The following is an 18705-nucleotide window of genomic DNA, read 5'->3' on the forward strand; positions in this document are numbered from 1 at the left end:
AAATATTTTTTCTTTGGTCCATAACCCTGTATTATAAGCCCTTGTGGTTTTTCTGTCCTATGTTATAACCCTTACCTTATCTTAAAAGTTTTTATCAATGTCTTGCAGGATTACAAATTCTGCAGTTTTGTTGTTAAGCGTTTTATTGTCTACATGGAATGTTAAACTCATTGCTGTGTGTGCACTCCGTGCCATATAACTCTATGTTATTTTTCTACTTGTATTGGTATTGTTTACTTTTAATTTAATATGATCTATATATTTACTTTCATCATCGTTAAATATTTATAAATTTTTTAACTATGTCGGCCTGAGCAAATCATCTCAAGAATGTTGAAACATCAAAATTCTCAGATATATATTAAAGTACATTCATGCTCTACATTTAAATTTAAAGTTGTAATTTTATTTTTTTTTTTTTTACGAAGGAGCAAGTGTTTCGTCCATTTTTAATTTGAATAATAGAATGGCCCCAAGGACTAAAAAAAAGTTTTTTATACAGCCACAAACACCATTTGTTACTCGACTAAACATTTTTAAAAAGGTCACTTTAAGTACGTAAAGAGTGTCTACTTTGTTAAAAGTAAACTTTATAAGGTCAATATCGCAATCTTATAATACAGTTAGAGAAATAACTGGAGTCAAACTGATTTGATTTGAAAAAGGTCAAACATTAGAACAACCACTTCTTGCCATATTTATTTTGGTGCATCATCAGACAAAAATACACATCAATCAGTGTATGTTCCTAAACAAAATAGATAATGACAGAAAGTGAATAATGCAGACTTTGCCTTTAAGAACTCTAATACTGACTCAGACGTTCTCATTACAAATGCTTTTAAAAACTCTGTTGTAACATAACGTTTCATAACGTAGATACATCTACGTTATGAAAACGTACATGAAGTAAGGACTTAGATGATTATGATTTTAGGGATTAATGAAAACTTTTGAAAAATAACATTAAAAAGGCCACTTTTAAAGAAATACAAGATCTTACAAAGAAATTTAGTTTAAGCTTTTAAAAATACTTAAATATAGCTGACAACGATAGCAAGTATGAATAAGTTAATGTAGACTTTCAATGCGTTACTAGATTTTCTGATAAGATAAGCCACAAATCAAAATGCAAGATATATTGTCGTAAGTTAACGCTTATAATAGTAAAAATTTTAATAATTCTATATAAGGTAGAAGAATTGCTTACATATTTAGGCGTGCAAAGAAATATAACATCTCTGTTCCACAAAGACAAAATTATACAAAAATATATCACGGACTAAAAATGGTTAATTACTTAACGTATTCAAAAGAGAAACCTGTACGGTTCAAGTGCACCAACACAAAGTATAACTTAAGACAAATGATCTAAAGAAACTGATTAGGAGCAGATAACAAGAATATCTTAAAATCCTGAAACAAAACCAACATGAATCTCAATAGACATGATAAAAGTAAAATAATAATTCGAAATAGCGCTCGTGACTTCTTATACTTCTATTAGACTTACACCAACTGAAGCCAATAAATCATTACGAGCACTAGTATGAAAAAGTGTTCGTTGGTATTGGTGATGGTAGCACGTGTACTTACAATTATAAAAAGGTCAGTACGGCGAAACTTATAGATAACATATTTACCACCATATATTAAAGAGACAATGTAGTACATTTTATTAGCAATTATTGTTAACCAGTCACATACATTTCAAAACTGAAATATGTGACAGGTGTGCTGAAATTTAAGTATATGAAAACAAAGACGCCAAAAATTGGCTAGATATCAGTAACACTTTACGGAGGACCCAATAGATTGTTGATTGTTATATGTAAAACGCCTACCAAGTTAGAAACTTCAAAATATCTTACTGAAGCTTTTGAATCGCTCAAGAAAATATTATTTAAGCAAATTTTTTAAATTTGTCGAATTTCAAAAAGAAAAAATGATACAGACAAACAAAAACCCGTATTAATAACCAAAGTGTTATTTAAAACATTTATCAAGGCTCCTTTTCAAATTTCTGTCTGTTACGGTAAGGTTGATCACCCAAAAGCTTAGGAACGTTATTAAATAATAGAAGCACAACATAATAGTCTTTTTGGCAGACATAAGATGATAATCTAAACTTATTAGGTGATAAAACAATGATTCTATTGGCATGGCATGAGATAATGATCTCAATTGTGTTCGTAGATTTATCAAATGTAAAGAGAAAAAATTTAACAAATTTAAGTAACAGAGCCCCTGGTGCTTACAGGCAAACGTATTAAAGCTTTCGATAAAGTTTATGGCGTGCCAAGATGAATTTCATCAGGTACTCATAGTACAGTAAAATGGAAATATTGAAATTACTTTTAAGAACCTTAAAACCAATTTTCGAACTACATTAGCATATCATTTTCAACAAATAAATTACGAGAGCAGAGTGATGCTACCCTAGCTGACTTTATAAGGACTTGTTTTGAAACTTCTGATGACCGGGATAACTTGGCCAAACTTACAGCTTCTACTTATAACACATACAGCACTAAATTTTCAAATGCAGATAAAGAAATTATGAGACAAGACACTGACATATTGAAGATAGAACCTTATAATTACCCCTCTAAAAATAACATTTCCTCATATACACACCTTGAGCAATGAAAACAGTTACGTAGATTGTATTGGATACCTTAATCATAATGGTGCCTTAAAATCGCTTGGATTTGAACGACTTCGATAGTAGAAACCATAGCATAGAGCCACTTAAAATAAACCCTAAAATATACTAAGAATGAACTGGTAATAAAAATGAAAAGAGCTAATGGGAAAATATTAATATAACTTGATACTAATAAACTCATAATGGAGCACACACCTTTTTAAAGGTTAGATACAACCCTTGGACGTTACATCATTTAGTTAGGTTATCTTGGTCATACTGATTATAAGAAAAGAAATCTTTTGAATTGAAAATAACTTGATCAAAAAGTCTTAAAGCAACAGTAGTAAAGGAACTAAATAATAAGGGAACCCACGTGGAAAGTAACTTTATCTCACCTTCTAGTACAAGAACAAGAAGATTTTCACTCTATGAAATTATTAACAGTATTGATGAAGGAATAGATGGCTTAGTCACAAGAGACGATGTTAATGTTATAAACACTTACGTCGACAACTTGAATGCAGATGAGGAAGAATATATAAGTCTGCAAGGACAAAACAGCCACATTTTTGTAGCTGCATTTGAAAAATATATGGACTTACAAAACATCATAGCTACTTTTTTAAACAAACTGGTGATGTATTAATTGTATGACAAGATTTTACTACCAACACATATCTGATATATTCCTCAGCTTAGCTTAGAAGCACTAAAGCGACCTAAGATCATATTATTCGTCCTCATTAGGATCTGATTAACATCTTGCATAGTTTACAAAGAGGCTAGCTGCATTGAAAGGTTATTCTTCTGAAGATATTTAGAACCGTAACCCAAGATGTGAGGAGCCTGTCAGGATGTCTAGAATTTTCAGCACCCACTGATAATCTTTCTGCTCAAAAAATAGGCACTCTAAGTTTACTAGATATTTTGCATCATGTTTTCAAAGCCATAGTTATATCATGTTTACTACTCATTGATGAAACCCATTGCGAAACATATACTACTGGTACAACTAACTATGCCATGGGACGAGATGTTATATATTATGCAAATCTCCAGGTGATAAGTAGATTACCTATAAAACATCAAAAGATAAAAAACCAAAAACAAAGTTGGAGTTGAGATTTTTTATTGTTTGCTAAAATATAAAAAACAAAACTTACATCAACAAAATAAGTTTCATTTATTTTGCTTCTTTTTTTTTGAAGTGAAAACTTCTTATGGCACGTTGGGCACTTTTGTGGGTGAGCATTTTCAGCCATTCTCGCGACAGACGAGATTTTACACAGATATACTCCACATGTATTCTTATAATATATGTATACTATACGCGCTCTTTGCATGGGCATTCGTTCGTGCTCTCGTGACAGACGAGATTACATACCTATATGTATACTCCGAGTGTATAGGTATGCGAGAGCGCTGCATGCTATACGCAGCAGCGTTGGACTGAGCATTATTCTACACTCACAGTTCATGCTTGATCACACATAGCACCGCTGCCTGGATCTTATCGCGAACTACTTGGCGCGAGAATTCAAATTCAAAATCGTATGATTTTTTTAGCAGACAGTAGGCGCAGAAATTCAAATTCGAAAGAAATCTTGGTGTGTATTGGCTAATTAATGCCTAAAAATATTGGATAATGTTGTATGATTAAATACATAAATAGTATACCAAGAATTCTTTCGAATTTGAATTTCCACGCCTACTGTCTGTTGAGAAAATCATACGATTTTGAATTCGAATTCTCGCGCGAAGTAGTTCTCGGTGGGATCCAGTCAGCGGCGCTATGTGCGATCAAGCATGAACTGTGATCGTGGAATAATGCTCAGACCAACGCTGATACGCAGTCTTTGCATGGGCATTCGTTCATGCCCTCGCGACAGACGAGATTGAGAGTTTTTTATATTTATTTTATGAATGAATATTGAACGGAAAATTTATTTATTCAAATATTTTATTTGACTTGTGTTGCTTATTGTGTTAAAAAAATTAATAAATTTTGTATTTACTATTAACTAATATTTACTCATTTAAATAAAACCACTTCCTTAGAATATAGTTTCTATATTATTATACTTCATATCCATTCAAAAAGTGCCCACATTTGCTTTGATAAACTCGATTTTTTATGTACAATTTGTCATGTCGCTAGCGCACCTAAAAATGCTCACCCAAAAAAGTGCCCAACGTACCATAAGTTCAAGTTTTCACTTCTGCCTGCACTCCCGGAGTGTTTAAATAGAGTTATGTAGTTATTGACATACGTTAATCACCCTTGAAGGATTTATTTCCTTTTTTTTTATTACATTTTTCTTAGCAAGATCTTCTGATGAAGTCTTTAATGTACAGGAAATCTATAAAATATATTACATTATATTACAGAATTATAATCTTTTAACATTTACATAGTTACGTTATGTTTATGTTATTAGTTACAAGTTAGTTACAAATTCTAGGGTAATTATTGCCAGGGACAGCAATAGTTTTTAGAAGAAAAAAGGTAACAGTAATAGCTTCTTTAATAACTTCAAAGCGTTGCTTTCTTAAAGTTTGATAATCACCTTGATGAATTGCTTACTATGACTTAAAATCCTTTCACATATTTGCCAACAACAATAACAGCTTTAGGAAAGAGAGGTCACAATAGTAACAACAGCTATTATTTATCAATTGAGTTCCTAATCTTTTAATAATAAAAATGTAAAATCTCCTCAGAGAGTCGTCCTTAAAAAAAACTGCCCTCTCACATAGCTGACAATGTACTTTCAGGCTCTTAGAAGTGTCATGTGCCAGCCAAAGCGAGCCCCTATGCATAAGCACATTAATTTAGCAAGAACTGACCCCATAATATGTCAAACAAAGAATGTATAACGGAAGCTTTGTGAAAGGTGCTCTTATTCATGCAGCGGTATATTTGCTAGCTTGATACCGCTCATTAGGGACGGTCATAATTTATAATCTTATTGCCTGGAGAAGATTTTCTCATCTAAAGAAAGCTATTGTATTACACTTTAAGTATTAAAAAAAAAACTATTAGTATCGTAAAATTGTTAAAAATGCCTTATTGAATTATTTTACAATACTAATAGTAATATTAAACTGACGAACTGTACAAAAATAAAGTACTGAAGTTATAACTGGACTGCACGCCTCAAATTACAGTCATAAATCAACTATAGTTACAAGCTATTTGGTATCAATTAAGATAGTAACCCCCCTCCCCCCCCCAAAAAAAAATACTTTAAAACATACATTTCACAAATACATTTTTTTTTCTTCAAATATACATATGTTACAAGCAAGTAGTGAGACCGTCTACTGATCCCACCGTCTGCTAGTCCCACCATTAGTGTAGAGATTTTCAACAAGATTCTATAACCTGTACTTTGAACAAATGGCATGGTTTAAGAATTGCTTATAATCACTTGAACAATAAAAAAACCAGTAGCAGAGCGTTAGCTAACTTACATAAGAATTACCACGCCACTGTATCATACTCATTCTTTCTTTTAGCTTAAAATGAAAAAAACTTTGTAGACTGTAGCAAATCTTTAGTTAAATGTAAAAGTATACTACAATTACGTTCAATAACTGTTGGCTTACATACCAGACTACATACACTCATCTGATAGCAGGAGTAGGAGAGAATAAACAAAATGATCACCACAATGAAAATAATCATAAAAAGGCAACAATGGTGAATGAAGAAGATAATCTTAATGCAGCTGACATATGAGGGGCTGAAGTGCTAATAAAGTCACTTAACTCAAATGCTTTCTTTCAACATGTAATTGAATCTATTCCCATATTTGATGGGGAAAATAATCCCCTTAAGGACTACGTACAAGATTTGAGAAATAGAAAAAGCTGGGTTGAAGATCACTGAAAGGATGCTTAGAAGAGAGCAATATTTCAAAATTTGTAAGGTGCCACACATTTTAGAGTAAGTGGCTAGGACTTTCAAAATCGTAAAGTGTATTTTCGTAAACTGAGAGAAAATATATGCAGCGGAAAAACATTGCTAGTAACTAAGCTCTATTACAGAACGTGCCATAAAGGCAAGGGCAATTGGTAAGTAAATATTATAATTATATTGATTCACTTCACAACGATTCCGAAAGAGCTTTTACAGATAATAATGCCACAATAATAATATATAGAAGTTATGGCCCTCAATATGTTTTTATGAAAGAATTGTAACCAATGATACGACAATAAGGAGATGTCAAAGAGCCTTGGATCTAAAAGGCCGTTTCTGACCATGTGATATGACTTTAAGGACATATCAAAGCATGAATAATTTCAGACACTCGTTATTCAGGGCTATTTTGTAGTGATTTTGATACCAAAAGGCACACTTAAGGGATGAGATCAACGTTAAAAAAAAGTCACAATGAATGACCTTTAGGTGTTTTAAATGTTACTTGTTAGATCAATTTGCCATAAAAGTTGCCAACTTGCCATATAATTCAACTGAAATAACAAATTAATATTTTCTTCACGCATACTTGTTTGTGTTTTTCGTAGACAGAATTTTCTTGCTAGAAGTTTTTGAGATTTATGGTTTCGTTTAATTTATTTTTAAGTGAAATCAGAAAAATGGCAGAAGTAGGAAAGTATGTCTGGTTGTATACTTTTTGCGACAGTATTTGAGAGCTCGAGTGATCATTAAATGTTCTGATTCAGCCCTTCAATTAATACATGCTTATTCATAGGTCCAATCCATTTACGTAAGTAAAATCTTCTTTAAGCATTACTTTATTTAAGATTGAACTCTTTTAAACTGATTGTTTCTTCACAAAAAATTTACTGAAAATATAAATCTTATGTGATTGCTGTAAATAAAATAATCTGTAATAGCAGCTAGAGGTACTGAAAGAAAAAGCGGCTATTATAACAATACTGTTGGAAAATTTCCAAGCATTTTCTAGAAGTATAACGCTATTTAATTGAGTCAATATATTTAACATAAATATTACTCCGAAGTTGTTAGCAAATAATACAATCAACAGATCACCGACCACTTTACATCTTCACTAATATAGTGTTTTTCCTTTCTTTATAGCGTTGTGTGGGTTTGTTTTTACAATTACTACGGCCACCGAAATGTTGCTCCAGTGAGCGTCAATGCTTAAAAGTTATTAAATATAAAGAACTTTTATCTGAGTAGTTGTCAGAAAGTTGTTAAGATTGTTTTTAAAAGTTTCAGTTTTAAGTCTTATTAGAAAATATTTAATTAAGTTATAAGAAAACATTTTTTATTAAAAAAGTCATTGCGTTATGGAAAACATTTTTTATTGGTAGATACAATTACGAAAAAAACTTAGAAATGCAAAAATTTTTGCTATAAGGTGAGTTCATGGTTGAAAAAATAAGTAAAGTTATTATTTTACTGTATTTCATAGCTCTTTTCACGACAATAAAATGAATAAAACCTATGAGATAAACTTTCCTAAGAAGTGAAATTATTTGGCGTACCATTATACTCAAATATGTCAGTGAATTAGTAGAAGATAAATATGTACATTAGGTAAACAAATATTTATCCATAAATTACAGCTTTGACTACACAGTGAAAAAATTGTAGAGCTTGTGAACTCAACTTCTATTGGTCCAGAAAAAAGTTCAATTACTAAAAAGTACTAGTTTGTTCAAGAAAAAAAGGTTACTACATAATTTAAAAGGTCATTTTTAATAATTGACACATGAACTGTAGTATAAAAGTCCCAATACATATTTTTTAAGGTTTGCCATTTGTTTTTTAGTACACACGAGTTGCAGAATAAATTTATTTAAGTGCTTACTGCACTTTCGAATCCAAATAACGTTAGCACATATTTTAATTTAATGCTTGTATAAATGTTTCAGAAGCAAAACAAGCACGTTAAAAAAATACGATTAGTGTTACTCGACATATAAGCTAACATAACTATGTTACCTCAAAATTTACTCTTGAGTTGTAACATAGTGCGTCATGAACAATTTAGAAATGAGTGAAGGTCTTCTACCCATAAGTACATTTAATAATTTATAGTACGATTAATTACTGTTAGAACGATTACAAAATTATGATTAATAATTTGGGCATATAAAATAACTTTCTAGAAAAAATAGTAAAACATTGATACCTAAGCCAGTGTATGGAATTATTTTTTTGCTATTACAGCTAAACTAAATTTTTAAACAATCGATTCACGATCGTTTCTGTGGGAGATTCTTTTACTTGTTTAGCCTTCAAATTGTGTTTTTTTATTATAGCTCGGTGAATTTCGTAATACTACTGTAAGTAGAATGATTGCAACCTAAAGAATTGTATATAATTAGAGAAAAAATTTGTATTCTGAGTTTTCTTAAAAAAGAGAAAGACTTCCAATTTTACTTTAAAATAACAATGAAAGAGTTACTTAGCTTGCTAACTCTTTTGGGCTTTTGAAAAATAACTGTATGTGACTACAAAATATTTAATTAAGACTTACTAAGAAGTAGCTTTTTCACACTCTGTTTCTGTGTCTCTCTTGCTTGTATTTTAAGTTAGGATACAATAGCATGATAATTTAAAATCAAAATGTGATTATATTGTATCCTCAAAAAAATTTAATTTCTTATTGCATAACATAAATAAGAAAGAATCTTAATTGTTAACGAATAAATGGTTGATTTCTCCTCTTACTTTTATAAATTAAGAAAAACTTAGAGCTCCACATTATTTTGACTTTAAAAAAGTATTAATTTTCATGCACTAAAACTTATTTTTTAGTAATTAAGAATTTGTATGCAACTTGTAAAAGAACTTTTTTTTACCAACTTGCAAATATATTGATTTGAAGAATATGTTACATTATTAATTGACAAAAATTTGATTAAAAAAAGGTATAGTGACTTTTTATAAAATCTCATCGTTTAAAATCCACAAGTAACTCACCATATTTAGTTTAATTTACGTTCCAGGACAAATAATCTGTTCACTTGTCAGTTTGCTATTTTGTTACTTGTTTTCATAAGTACAATCTTGATCTTAAGATATTCATAAAACGTTTGTGTTACTCTGAATTTTTGTGAATTTTGTAGTGCAGTCATTCAAAAATAGAATCAAGTTAGAAATGGGGAGAAATAGTAAGACAATAAAATGACTTTCTTGAAAACTCTCTATTTTAACAATGCTAGGTCTAAAATTGTTCTAAAATAGCTGTAATCTCTACTAATATAAAGGGACGAATCTATTTTAAGTAATGAACAATTTTCAAAGACATATTTATCAATTTCACCTAACACGGGTCTGTCGTTGAAACTAGCTGTATAAATAAAACTAAATTCTATTTATTTATAGAATGTGTCAACTTTCACATAATGATAAATTAATTATTCTCGGTATGCGTGTACATCTGAATGGATTAACATAACTTAGAAAAAATTTACCAAGCAATTACCACACTAATGTTATAAAAAATATTAAGGCACCTCATTATTAAAATAACATATTGAACAAACATTTATTATCCTTCTATTACTACTCACGACATAAGTCTATTAAGGTTTTACTAATAAATTCTAGAATTATTTTTGGAATAAAAAAAAAAGTAAGTCTTACAAAAAATTGAATTTTTCACTTGTTAATAAAGTCTAGTCATATGGCATTAGCTTTGTTATTTCAAAGAAAAACTTGCTTTTCTTTACGTCCACTGTAATAATTGCTAAAGATCGTTCTTTATTTTTTTATTTTTAAAGAAATTAAACAAATTATTATCGTACAACATTTTCTGAAGCTTTCTCTTAATACCTTGCTGCCTTGACAGTTTTCTTTGAATTTTCCTTAATTCCTAGCTACTTCACATATCTTCTGTAGGGCCCTAGCCATTTGACTATGAGGTTTCTCACTTTTTATCTTTTATTGTTAGAGAGTTTACATTGACAAGTCATTTCATATTTCTTTAAAAATTGTTTTACACTTATAACAAGTATTCTTTCTTTTATGACAAGTTGTAAAGAGCTAGTGCCTTAAAACATTAAACAAAAATTTATGATAACTATATTTCAATTGAGAGGTGAAAATTTTTAAACTAGGTTTAGAGATTTGTCAAGACTTAATTCATCCAGATCGTGTTCATTATATTTATTATTTTAGGTTATCTGTAAGCGTTAATATAATTCGTATTCTGACAACGAATTAATACATGTATATACATACATGAACTGATATTCTGTGATTTGTGCTGTTAAAAATTGTAAAGATTTGTAAATTATTCATTCAAAGAATAATGGGAGGCATGCAGAAGGGGTTGTACATAGAAATACATAGTTTTTACGAATGAAGACGTTTCATTAAAATCTACGATGTATGTAACTTAAGCTTTAACTGTTAATAAAAATGCTTAAAGCAATTACAATAAGACAAATATTTAGAAATACTATTAATCTATATGTTCCACGTATGATTTTACTGCCTTTTCTAATTACTATTTTTTTTTAATTTATTTCCAGTCTTTTTATTTTAACAATTATAACTAGATGAAGGTATGAATTATTTATTTTTAAGTTCATATGAATATATACTTTGGATTGAGCGATTTCTTGAAAAAAAATATATTGCACATAGTAAGAATATTGATTATCATGCTTTTATGTACTTAAGATATTCTTAATACTTTTAACCGTTACGGTTACCACATAAAACTAAGGGTTATGTATTGTATATTATGCTGTAGGTTAAAAAACGAACAGGTTCTGCTATCGAGCTCATTTTATGCTACTGTTGATTTTCTCTCGATAGTTTTGTCAAAAGTTGACGTTATTACTAATATTTGTATACGTCATTATATTATGCATGTAATAAGGTGTCTTTTATATGTCATTGACTCAACTTTTTGTTGACTAAAAGTATGAGTTATTTTTGTGTTCGTATGGTATTGTAAAATTTGTTTAATGGTTTCAGTGTATTGTATGTAAAACTTAAATATATTATTCTACAGTGCAAAAATCACACTTACAGAGTTCTTGTATTTTATACACATTTATTTACGTCGTCCGCGTCGATTTCTAATAGCAAAGCAATACTCTAGTATTTTATGTCAAGAAAAGTAACTCAAGAAGTGTCTTTTCTCATCTTTTCTTTACATCTGTATCCCAAGGATGAAAACGCGTAAGTAATTTCATGTTAACAATTAATGTATATTAATTTATCAGCTTTTTTTAGAGTCACTAGCGTAAATAACAGTTATAAATAGTTGGGTGTAACTGTAAAAATCAAAAAGTATGTGCATTTTTTAAATTTTTTCTTTGTTTTTTATTTGTTTAATAACTCTATGTAAAGGATGGTACATGTCATATTTGGTCTTTATTGTTATTTTAATGTGAGAGTAAAAGATTATCGTAAAGCCTTAAAGAAAGAGTAGCATTAAACTACTGTTAATCGATAAGTATGTTTCCAATTTTAACAGTTCATGGCGTGGGAGTTACAAGCTTCGTGGCTTTATTATAAGGTATTTTCACTTGTGACGTCATTTCAAGATGGCGCGATCACTGGGTTTTTTTTTCAAATTTGCACCAAATGTGCAAAACCAGCTGTGAAATTCACGAGGACGTCCCAACTAATGATAATGCGTTTAAAAACTTCAGGTTTTAATAAGCTATCGAATGAGCACTAAATTTTTTACATCTTCACTTGGTAAGCAATGCAAAAAAATGAATGAAATTATCGCGGGCATAAAGTTGATTAGAAAAACATTATATTTTTTGTGCTTACCATGATCCAGTTATAATGAATTTGAAATATAGTCAATAGCGATTCCCGATGCATTAGAGGAAATTTTCCGTTTGTTTGCCAAAAGTGTAGTTTTAATGAAAATCAGTACAGAAAAAAAAGTACTGCAATCAGGCGGATTGTACCCGTCTACTATACATATATACATGGTTGCAAGCTTCCTCGCCTCCACGATCATAACAAAGTCCCATAACCTCTGACGAGCTGTTAAAATTGAAGCAGTGTGTGGCAAAAACATGAATAAAAGTTGTTGTATAAGTGGTTGTCACGATAAATCTGCAAAATAATGTTGTCTTTTCATAGATAAAGAAATAATTTCATTTCGTTCCTCTGCACTGATACTTATGTATTTTTTATTGTCCGGAGAAATCACAGATGGAATACGAAAAAAAGATTTCGCAGATTTATCGTGACAACCACTTATACAACAACTTTTATTCGTGTTTTTGCCACACACTGCTTCAATTTTAACAGCTCGTCAGAGGTTATGGGACCTTGTTATGATCGCGGAGGCGAGAAAGCTTGCAACCATATATATATGTATAGTAGACGGGTACAATCCGCCTGATTGCAGTACTTTTTTTTCTGTACTGATTTTCATTAAAACTACACTTTTGGCAAACAAACGGAAAATTTCCTCTAATGCATCGGAAATCGCTATTGACTATATTTCAAATTCGTTATAACTGGATCATGGTAAGCACAAAAAATAAAATGTTTTTCTAATCAACTTTATGCCCGCGATAATTTCATTCATTTTTTTGCATTGCTTACCAAGTGAAGATGTAAAAAATTTAGTGCTCATTCGATAGCTTATTAAAACCTGAAGTTTTTAAACGCATTATCATTAGTTGGGACGTCTTCGTGAATTTCACAGCTGGTTTTGCACATTTGGTGCAAATTTGAAAAAAAAACCCAGTGATCGCGCCATCTTGGAATGACGTCACAAGTGAAAATACCTTATAAGTCCAGTTCCGAATGTTTCAAAAATTCTTGGTTTTTTTCTACATTTTACACATATTTCTCTTTAAATGACATTTTGTCTTATTAATGACTATACTTTTATAATAATAATAATTATTATTATAATAATAATAATAACAATAAATATAATAATGACAGTAATAATAATAACAGTAGTTTTAGTAACGTTATATATAAAAATAAAAATAGAACTTTGTTTTCCTTCAGATTTGTGTGTTTAAATAATTTCTATTGAGTTCATAATGCTATGTACATTTCGTTGCTCTTCTGTTTTCGCTTATTTATTAAAAATTAATTCTCAAATCGACCTTATGGCATCAGAATAGGCATTGGCATCTCTCAGTTATAAGATACAGTCAAGTACCAAGTAACTACTACGAAATAGGTATACTGTATCCAAATAATAATCGTAAGTTCACTAGAAAGGGCTTGTTTGTATGTTGTTCCCGTACAGCTATCATTTATATGTAAAAGAACTGAATCTTTTACTCTTTTTCGACTATCTAGATTTCTTGGATGGATAATACTCAACTGCTCTTTATTATGCTTAAAAAAAAGCTATTAATTATCAGCTAATAAGTAAAACTTTTAGTTTTCTGTACGACTATAATCTCAGAGTATTGAAATACTTCTGTTTGAGATCTAAAGAGCATCGGAACTTCATAGTCGTTCCCTAAATTGAGTTTTTTTAATGGTTCCATAGCTAAGCACAATTATATGCACACACTGTTTTATTACATAAAATAAATAGGACTTCTTTTAAGTAATAATACAAGTTATGGTTTGCTGCTACTGCATATAAGGTTACGATAATTGTATGTGATGAGATACATCTTGTGTCAGTTAAGTTATGATGACAGAATGTCGTGTTTAAAAATTATAAGTTGTTTGATCTACAAATCGCGAATGCAACATTATCATGGTTCTATTATAATACATTAAATTAACTGAGAGTGCTTATTTTTCCAGCATTAAGATTCTCCATTGATGCTTTAAATTCTAGGTTTTCTGCTAGGCTCCTTGCATCTTGGGGTACGGTTAAAAATATCTTCAGAGAAAATAACTTTAAATGTAGATAGCCTCTTTGTAGGAGATTATGCATGATGCTAATTATATATTGTTGGAAACGAATAATATCACTTAAAAGAGGCTTTCATTCCTGAAAAGTGATGTGATAAATAAAATGTATATCTGTCAACGACGAAGTCTTTTCCGAAAGTTAGCATATCAGCAATTTGTTTTATAATATACTCATGGCATTTCATAGTGTTATGCAGTTTTTTGAATGCAGCTGTTAATTTATGCCTATTTTTGTTCATTTAATTTTATAAAAAAATTAAACTATCCAATATCAGAAGGTTCCATTAATTTCTCAAGAGGGTGGTTGTTTAGGTATTAAGTTAATAATATTAAGGTAGATTACTGTAGTATTGTTAGCTCTTTCTATTTTTGTAATACTGATTTGTTTATTGTATACTTCAAGATGCACTTCCAGTGATTTTACAGTAAGGTTTTCATGATTGGTACATTTAAAATATGCACAGTATTCAAGCACTTCTATTATTAAAATGGCAAATTCAATCAACTCAAGCTGCTTCTTCTCTCAAAGACATGAAGAATATTATATATACGAGGATAGTATAAGGTATTTAGTTTCAAATTACCAGTATGTTTTCATATGATTTGACTTTTTTTTTTCTTCAGTATTACCTTATTTTCTTCTAAAACTATTTTTACTTTTAGAGTCGATTACAGTTGTAATTAAACTTACGGGTATCCATTTTCTACTTTACCCGTACGTAATCTCTTGGTTCACTAACTAAAGAGTTCATTTTTTCATTGAATGTTGGTTTTGCTTCAATTTTAAATTTTATTTGTTCGTTTCCTGCGGCAATTTGCATTTGTAACATTGTTTCATTATATCTTGTAAATATAATGGTTTCGCTAATAACCTTTCATTCTTAGGTACCCTAAATGATAATCTTGTTACTTCTCAAATACTAGTTTATAGGGAGTAAAACTTGTTGCTGCACATACACTAATGTTACATGAAAAAGTTGACAATCATCCCAGTCATCATAAGTTTCTGAGTAAATTTCTATAAAGTTGGCTGAAATAGTATGACGCATCTCTAGGAATCTATTTATTTGGTGATTATATAGGAAAGTCGTTGAATGGTTCATTATCAGAACTCTCATGAGTTATTCTAATGAGTTAGACACAAAGGTAGTATATGTCTATCTAGTAGTACTCTTGGCACATTGTAAACGAATATGAGATTTCTTATAGGTACATTGACAAGCGTGCTTTATCTAAATTCTAGTATAGGGACTTATAATGTACTTAGTTAAATAATATTATATTGTTAATAAGTGACAATTGTCATTTAGTATCATTCTCTATTTACCAACAGTATTAACCAAAACTTTATCAAAGGCTACGATAGGTGTTTCTGTAAGTACCAAGGTTTTTCTTACTTTTGTTTGTTTAATTTTTTTTCTCGAGATTTGCTACCGTAACAAATATAATTTCTACTATTACATCTTATTCCAGACTGAGTTAATCGTCCTCTTGTTTACTAGTAAGTTTAATTTATTTACTTATGTCTTTAAACAGGACCGACATAATATATATGTATTGTTTTAGTACGCTCCTGAATTTTTTAGAAATCAACCTTCTAGTAACAGACGGTTACTTGTGTAGATATAAAGTGAGATGTTTCTAATACTATTTAAGTTATTTGTCCAGGTTCAAACTCTCAATGGCTTTCTGATCAGTGGAGGTTTTACTAATTATTTTTGACGATAATAGTGTCCATTGTAAAGTCTGACTAGTATTTGGCATACTTTTAGTTTTTTTAATTTTAAATAACTAAAGTATAGTGCACCTGTCATTCTTAACAGTCTTAAGATATATGTGACTATATGGCACTTCTTACTAATAATATGCACTACATTGTCTCTTTTATACGTAAGACAATGTCTAGTAGTGATAACATTGTTCATTAGCTTTGTCCTACTTGAAAAATGATGAGTGCTGCCTAGTATCGCTAAGACTCACGTACACATTTTACTATTGTTTTTTGTATGGATTTACTTTTTAAAAAAATCATAAGCAGCAATAAGACAAAAGCAGCACTTTAATTTGTTAATCAAGTTTTTATTATAGTTCATTAAGGTTGTAGTGTTATCATTTAAGTTTTCCAAAGATTCTTTAGTTATCTTTTTTAAGTCAAGTATTTAAGATCGTCTGTTGGTAATCATATCTATAATGGTGTGTAACATAGTATGACATGTACTTAATATTTATTACTTTGAAACATACAGTTTCATTTTAAAATTATAAGAAGCAAACGCTTAGTGATTCTTGAACACTGAGATGTAGACGTGCTTTTGCAACGACGTGACGTACAAATTACTTCTTTCAACATAAGCTACCGTCGCAAAACTCAAACTATGCGTGTGATCTCTAAACAGTCTTTGAAAGTGCTCATATTACAATATCACCTTGCACTTTTACAACTAAGAATGTAAATAATCAACAATTTTAACATTATTTGCTGTGTATATCCACAAGAAACATCGTACATAACTTTGACAGAAACTTGTACCTAATGCAAGATCTGAGAGGTTTGCAGTTTTAACTAACAGTAACTGTATAACTATTTTTCCACAACTGTGCTCATGTCAGTTAAGAGAAATAAAAGTAAGCTGTGATTTGTCATTTGTATCCCCAACCTTACTTTTTCTCCTTGAATGCAAGAGTATAAAAATCCTTGCACATACCAGTATTCGTCTTTTCTCTTTTATCAAGTACTCTAAGCTACCAGTCAAAGTTAGAGAGAAAGAGAGACTTCTGTTAGATCTCTAAAGCAACTGTAGGACTTAACTAAGTTATTTAGCTGCCTGTTGGTAGCGTGTACTTCAAATAAATGTAAGACTTCTATCGGCAACTAAGCTGCGTAAGCAAACTAGGCCACTGCAGACTCATCTAAGAAGTGAATCAAAGAGGAAAAAGCAAAAAAGGACTGTTCACTTGTGCCCTAGTGTTAAAAGTATCAGCCTAATTATTATAATTGGCACTAGAACTCTTGTGTGGATTAAAATCATCATTGTGGTCAACTTTGTAAGTTCTTGCGACTGCGTGCGCGCAAGCAGCGAATAACCAACGATTATACAAGTTAGTGAGCTCAAAAAAATCTATGAATTATCAAAACCCTGTTAATACAAATTTGGAACCTTATAATTTACGTTAAATGTAAAAGTCGATTATTTTTGGCTTTAGTAAGCTAAATTAATCACGGGATCATACATAACTTGGTTGTTAATTAAATTCGTTGTAAATTTAATCTCTTTGAGGCTTAGAACTCTGATTTATAAAAATATTGTTTAAGCTTTGATAAAGAAATTGAATACCAAGCAAACATTAAAAAAATACAGCATATGATAAAAACCTTTACAGAGACGTGAAATAAAGAGGTGAATACAGTACGCTACTATGGCATTTTATAAGGTATAAATTTAAACACGATCAACGCCAGCATGGCAGACGACACGTTAACATCACTCCATACATAAAATTCTACACTAAAATTTTGACATTTCCACAATTTTATTGTCTCATATGAAATTATTTAAATTATTAGCATCAAAGGTATCTATTTCACTTATAAGCCGTGAATTTTTGCATTAGGAAATCTACTTGTAGAAGGAAGAACCTGACGTGTATTTTTCTGGTTTGACATCTTCTTTGATTTTACTTAATATTTGCTAAAGACTTTGATTACGTCCTTATGTGATGCACTGTATATTTGGATGGAAGACTTTATTCTTTTCTTCATGATTCTTTTTTTTTTTTAATGTTAATGTGATGATAAAATACGTCACCATCTATGTTCTTACTTGATGAAATAGGAGTTACTACAACTTTGTGTGTCTGTGTCTTTTATGTAATCGTTTTTGTCCATAGTCAAGACTGTTTCAGTTATTTCGTTTCATAATCTGTTTTTTGGGTTAAACTCTGGTAGTTGTATATTTTTCGCTGAAGATTGTTCCGTGTCACATTTGTTGTTGTCAGAAATCATTTTGTTAATGCATTGAGGTTAGTGATATCTTTAACAGATTTTTGGAATTTTTTAATTTCTAGAAATACTTGGTAATTTTAATATATTGTATATTCGTATAACAAACATGCCATAGTGTGGCGTTTGATACTGAAAAATTTACTTTTAATTAGCTAGAGTCTTTTGATTTATAAGAAGTAACATTTTTTAAGTACTGTGTTAAGATGTGGAGGATGTGTGGAGGAT

At 30.2% G+C, this 18705-nt stretch overlaps 1 protein-coding gene across 2 annotated transcripts in view; it reads right to left on the reverse strand.

The window, feature by feature from the left end:
* Positions 1 to 9815, reverse strand: part of LOC149375315 (troponin C, isoallergen Bla g 6.0101-like) — a 389315-nt gene extending 379500 nt beyond the window's left edge. Inside the window, exon 1 of one of the 2 annotated variants that reach the window (XM_089589266.1) lies at positions 9579 to 9815. In XM_089589266.1, the coding sequence (XP_089445392.1) occupies positions 9579 to 9581 (3 nt within the window). In that variant the 5' untranslated portion in view covers positions 9582 to 9815. The remainder of the gene's footprint in view (positions 1 to 9578) is intronic. The other variant, XM_089589265.1, reaches the window with a different exon arrangement.
* Positions 9816 to 18705: the final 8890 nt, after the last annotated feature.

The sequence above is a fragment of the Copidosoma floridanum genome, unplaced genomic scaffold (genome assembly GCF_036245765.1).
Source record: "Copidosoma floridanum isolate Cflo_tuat_1 unplaced genomic scaffold, Cflo_Japanese_pri ptg000008l, whole genome shotgun sequence".
Taxonomy (NCBI): Eukaryota; Metazoa; Arthropoda; class Insecta; order Hymenoptera; family Encyrtidae; genus Copidosoma; species Copidosoma floridanum.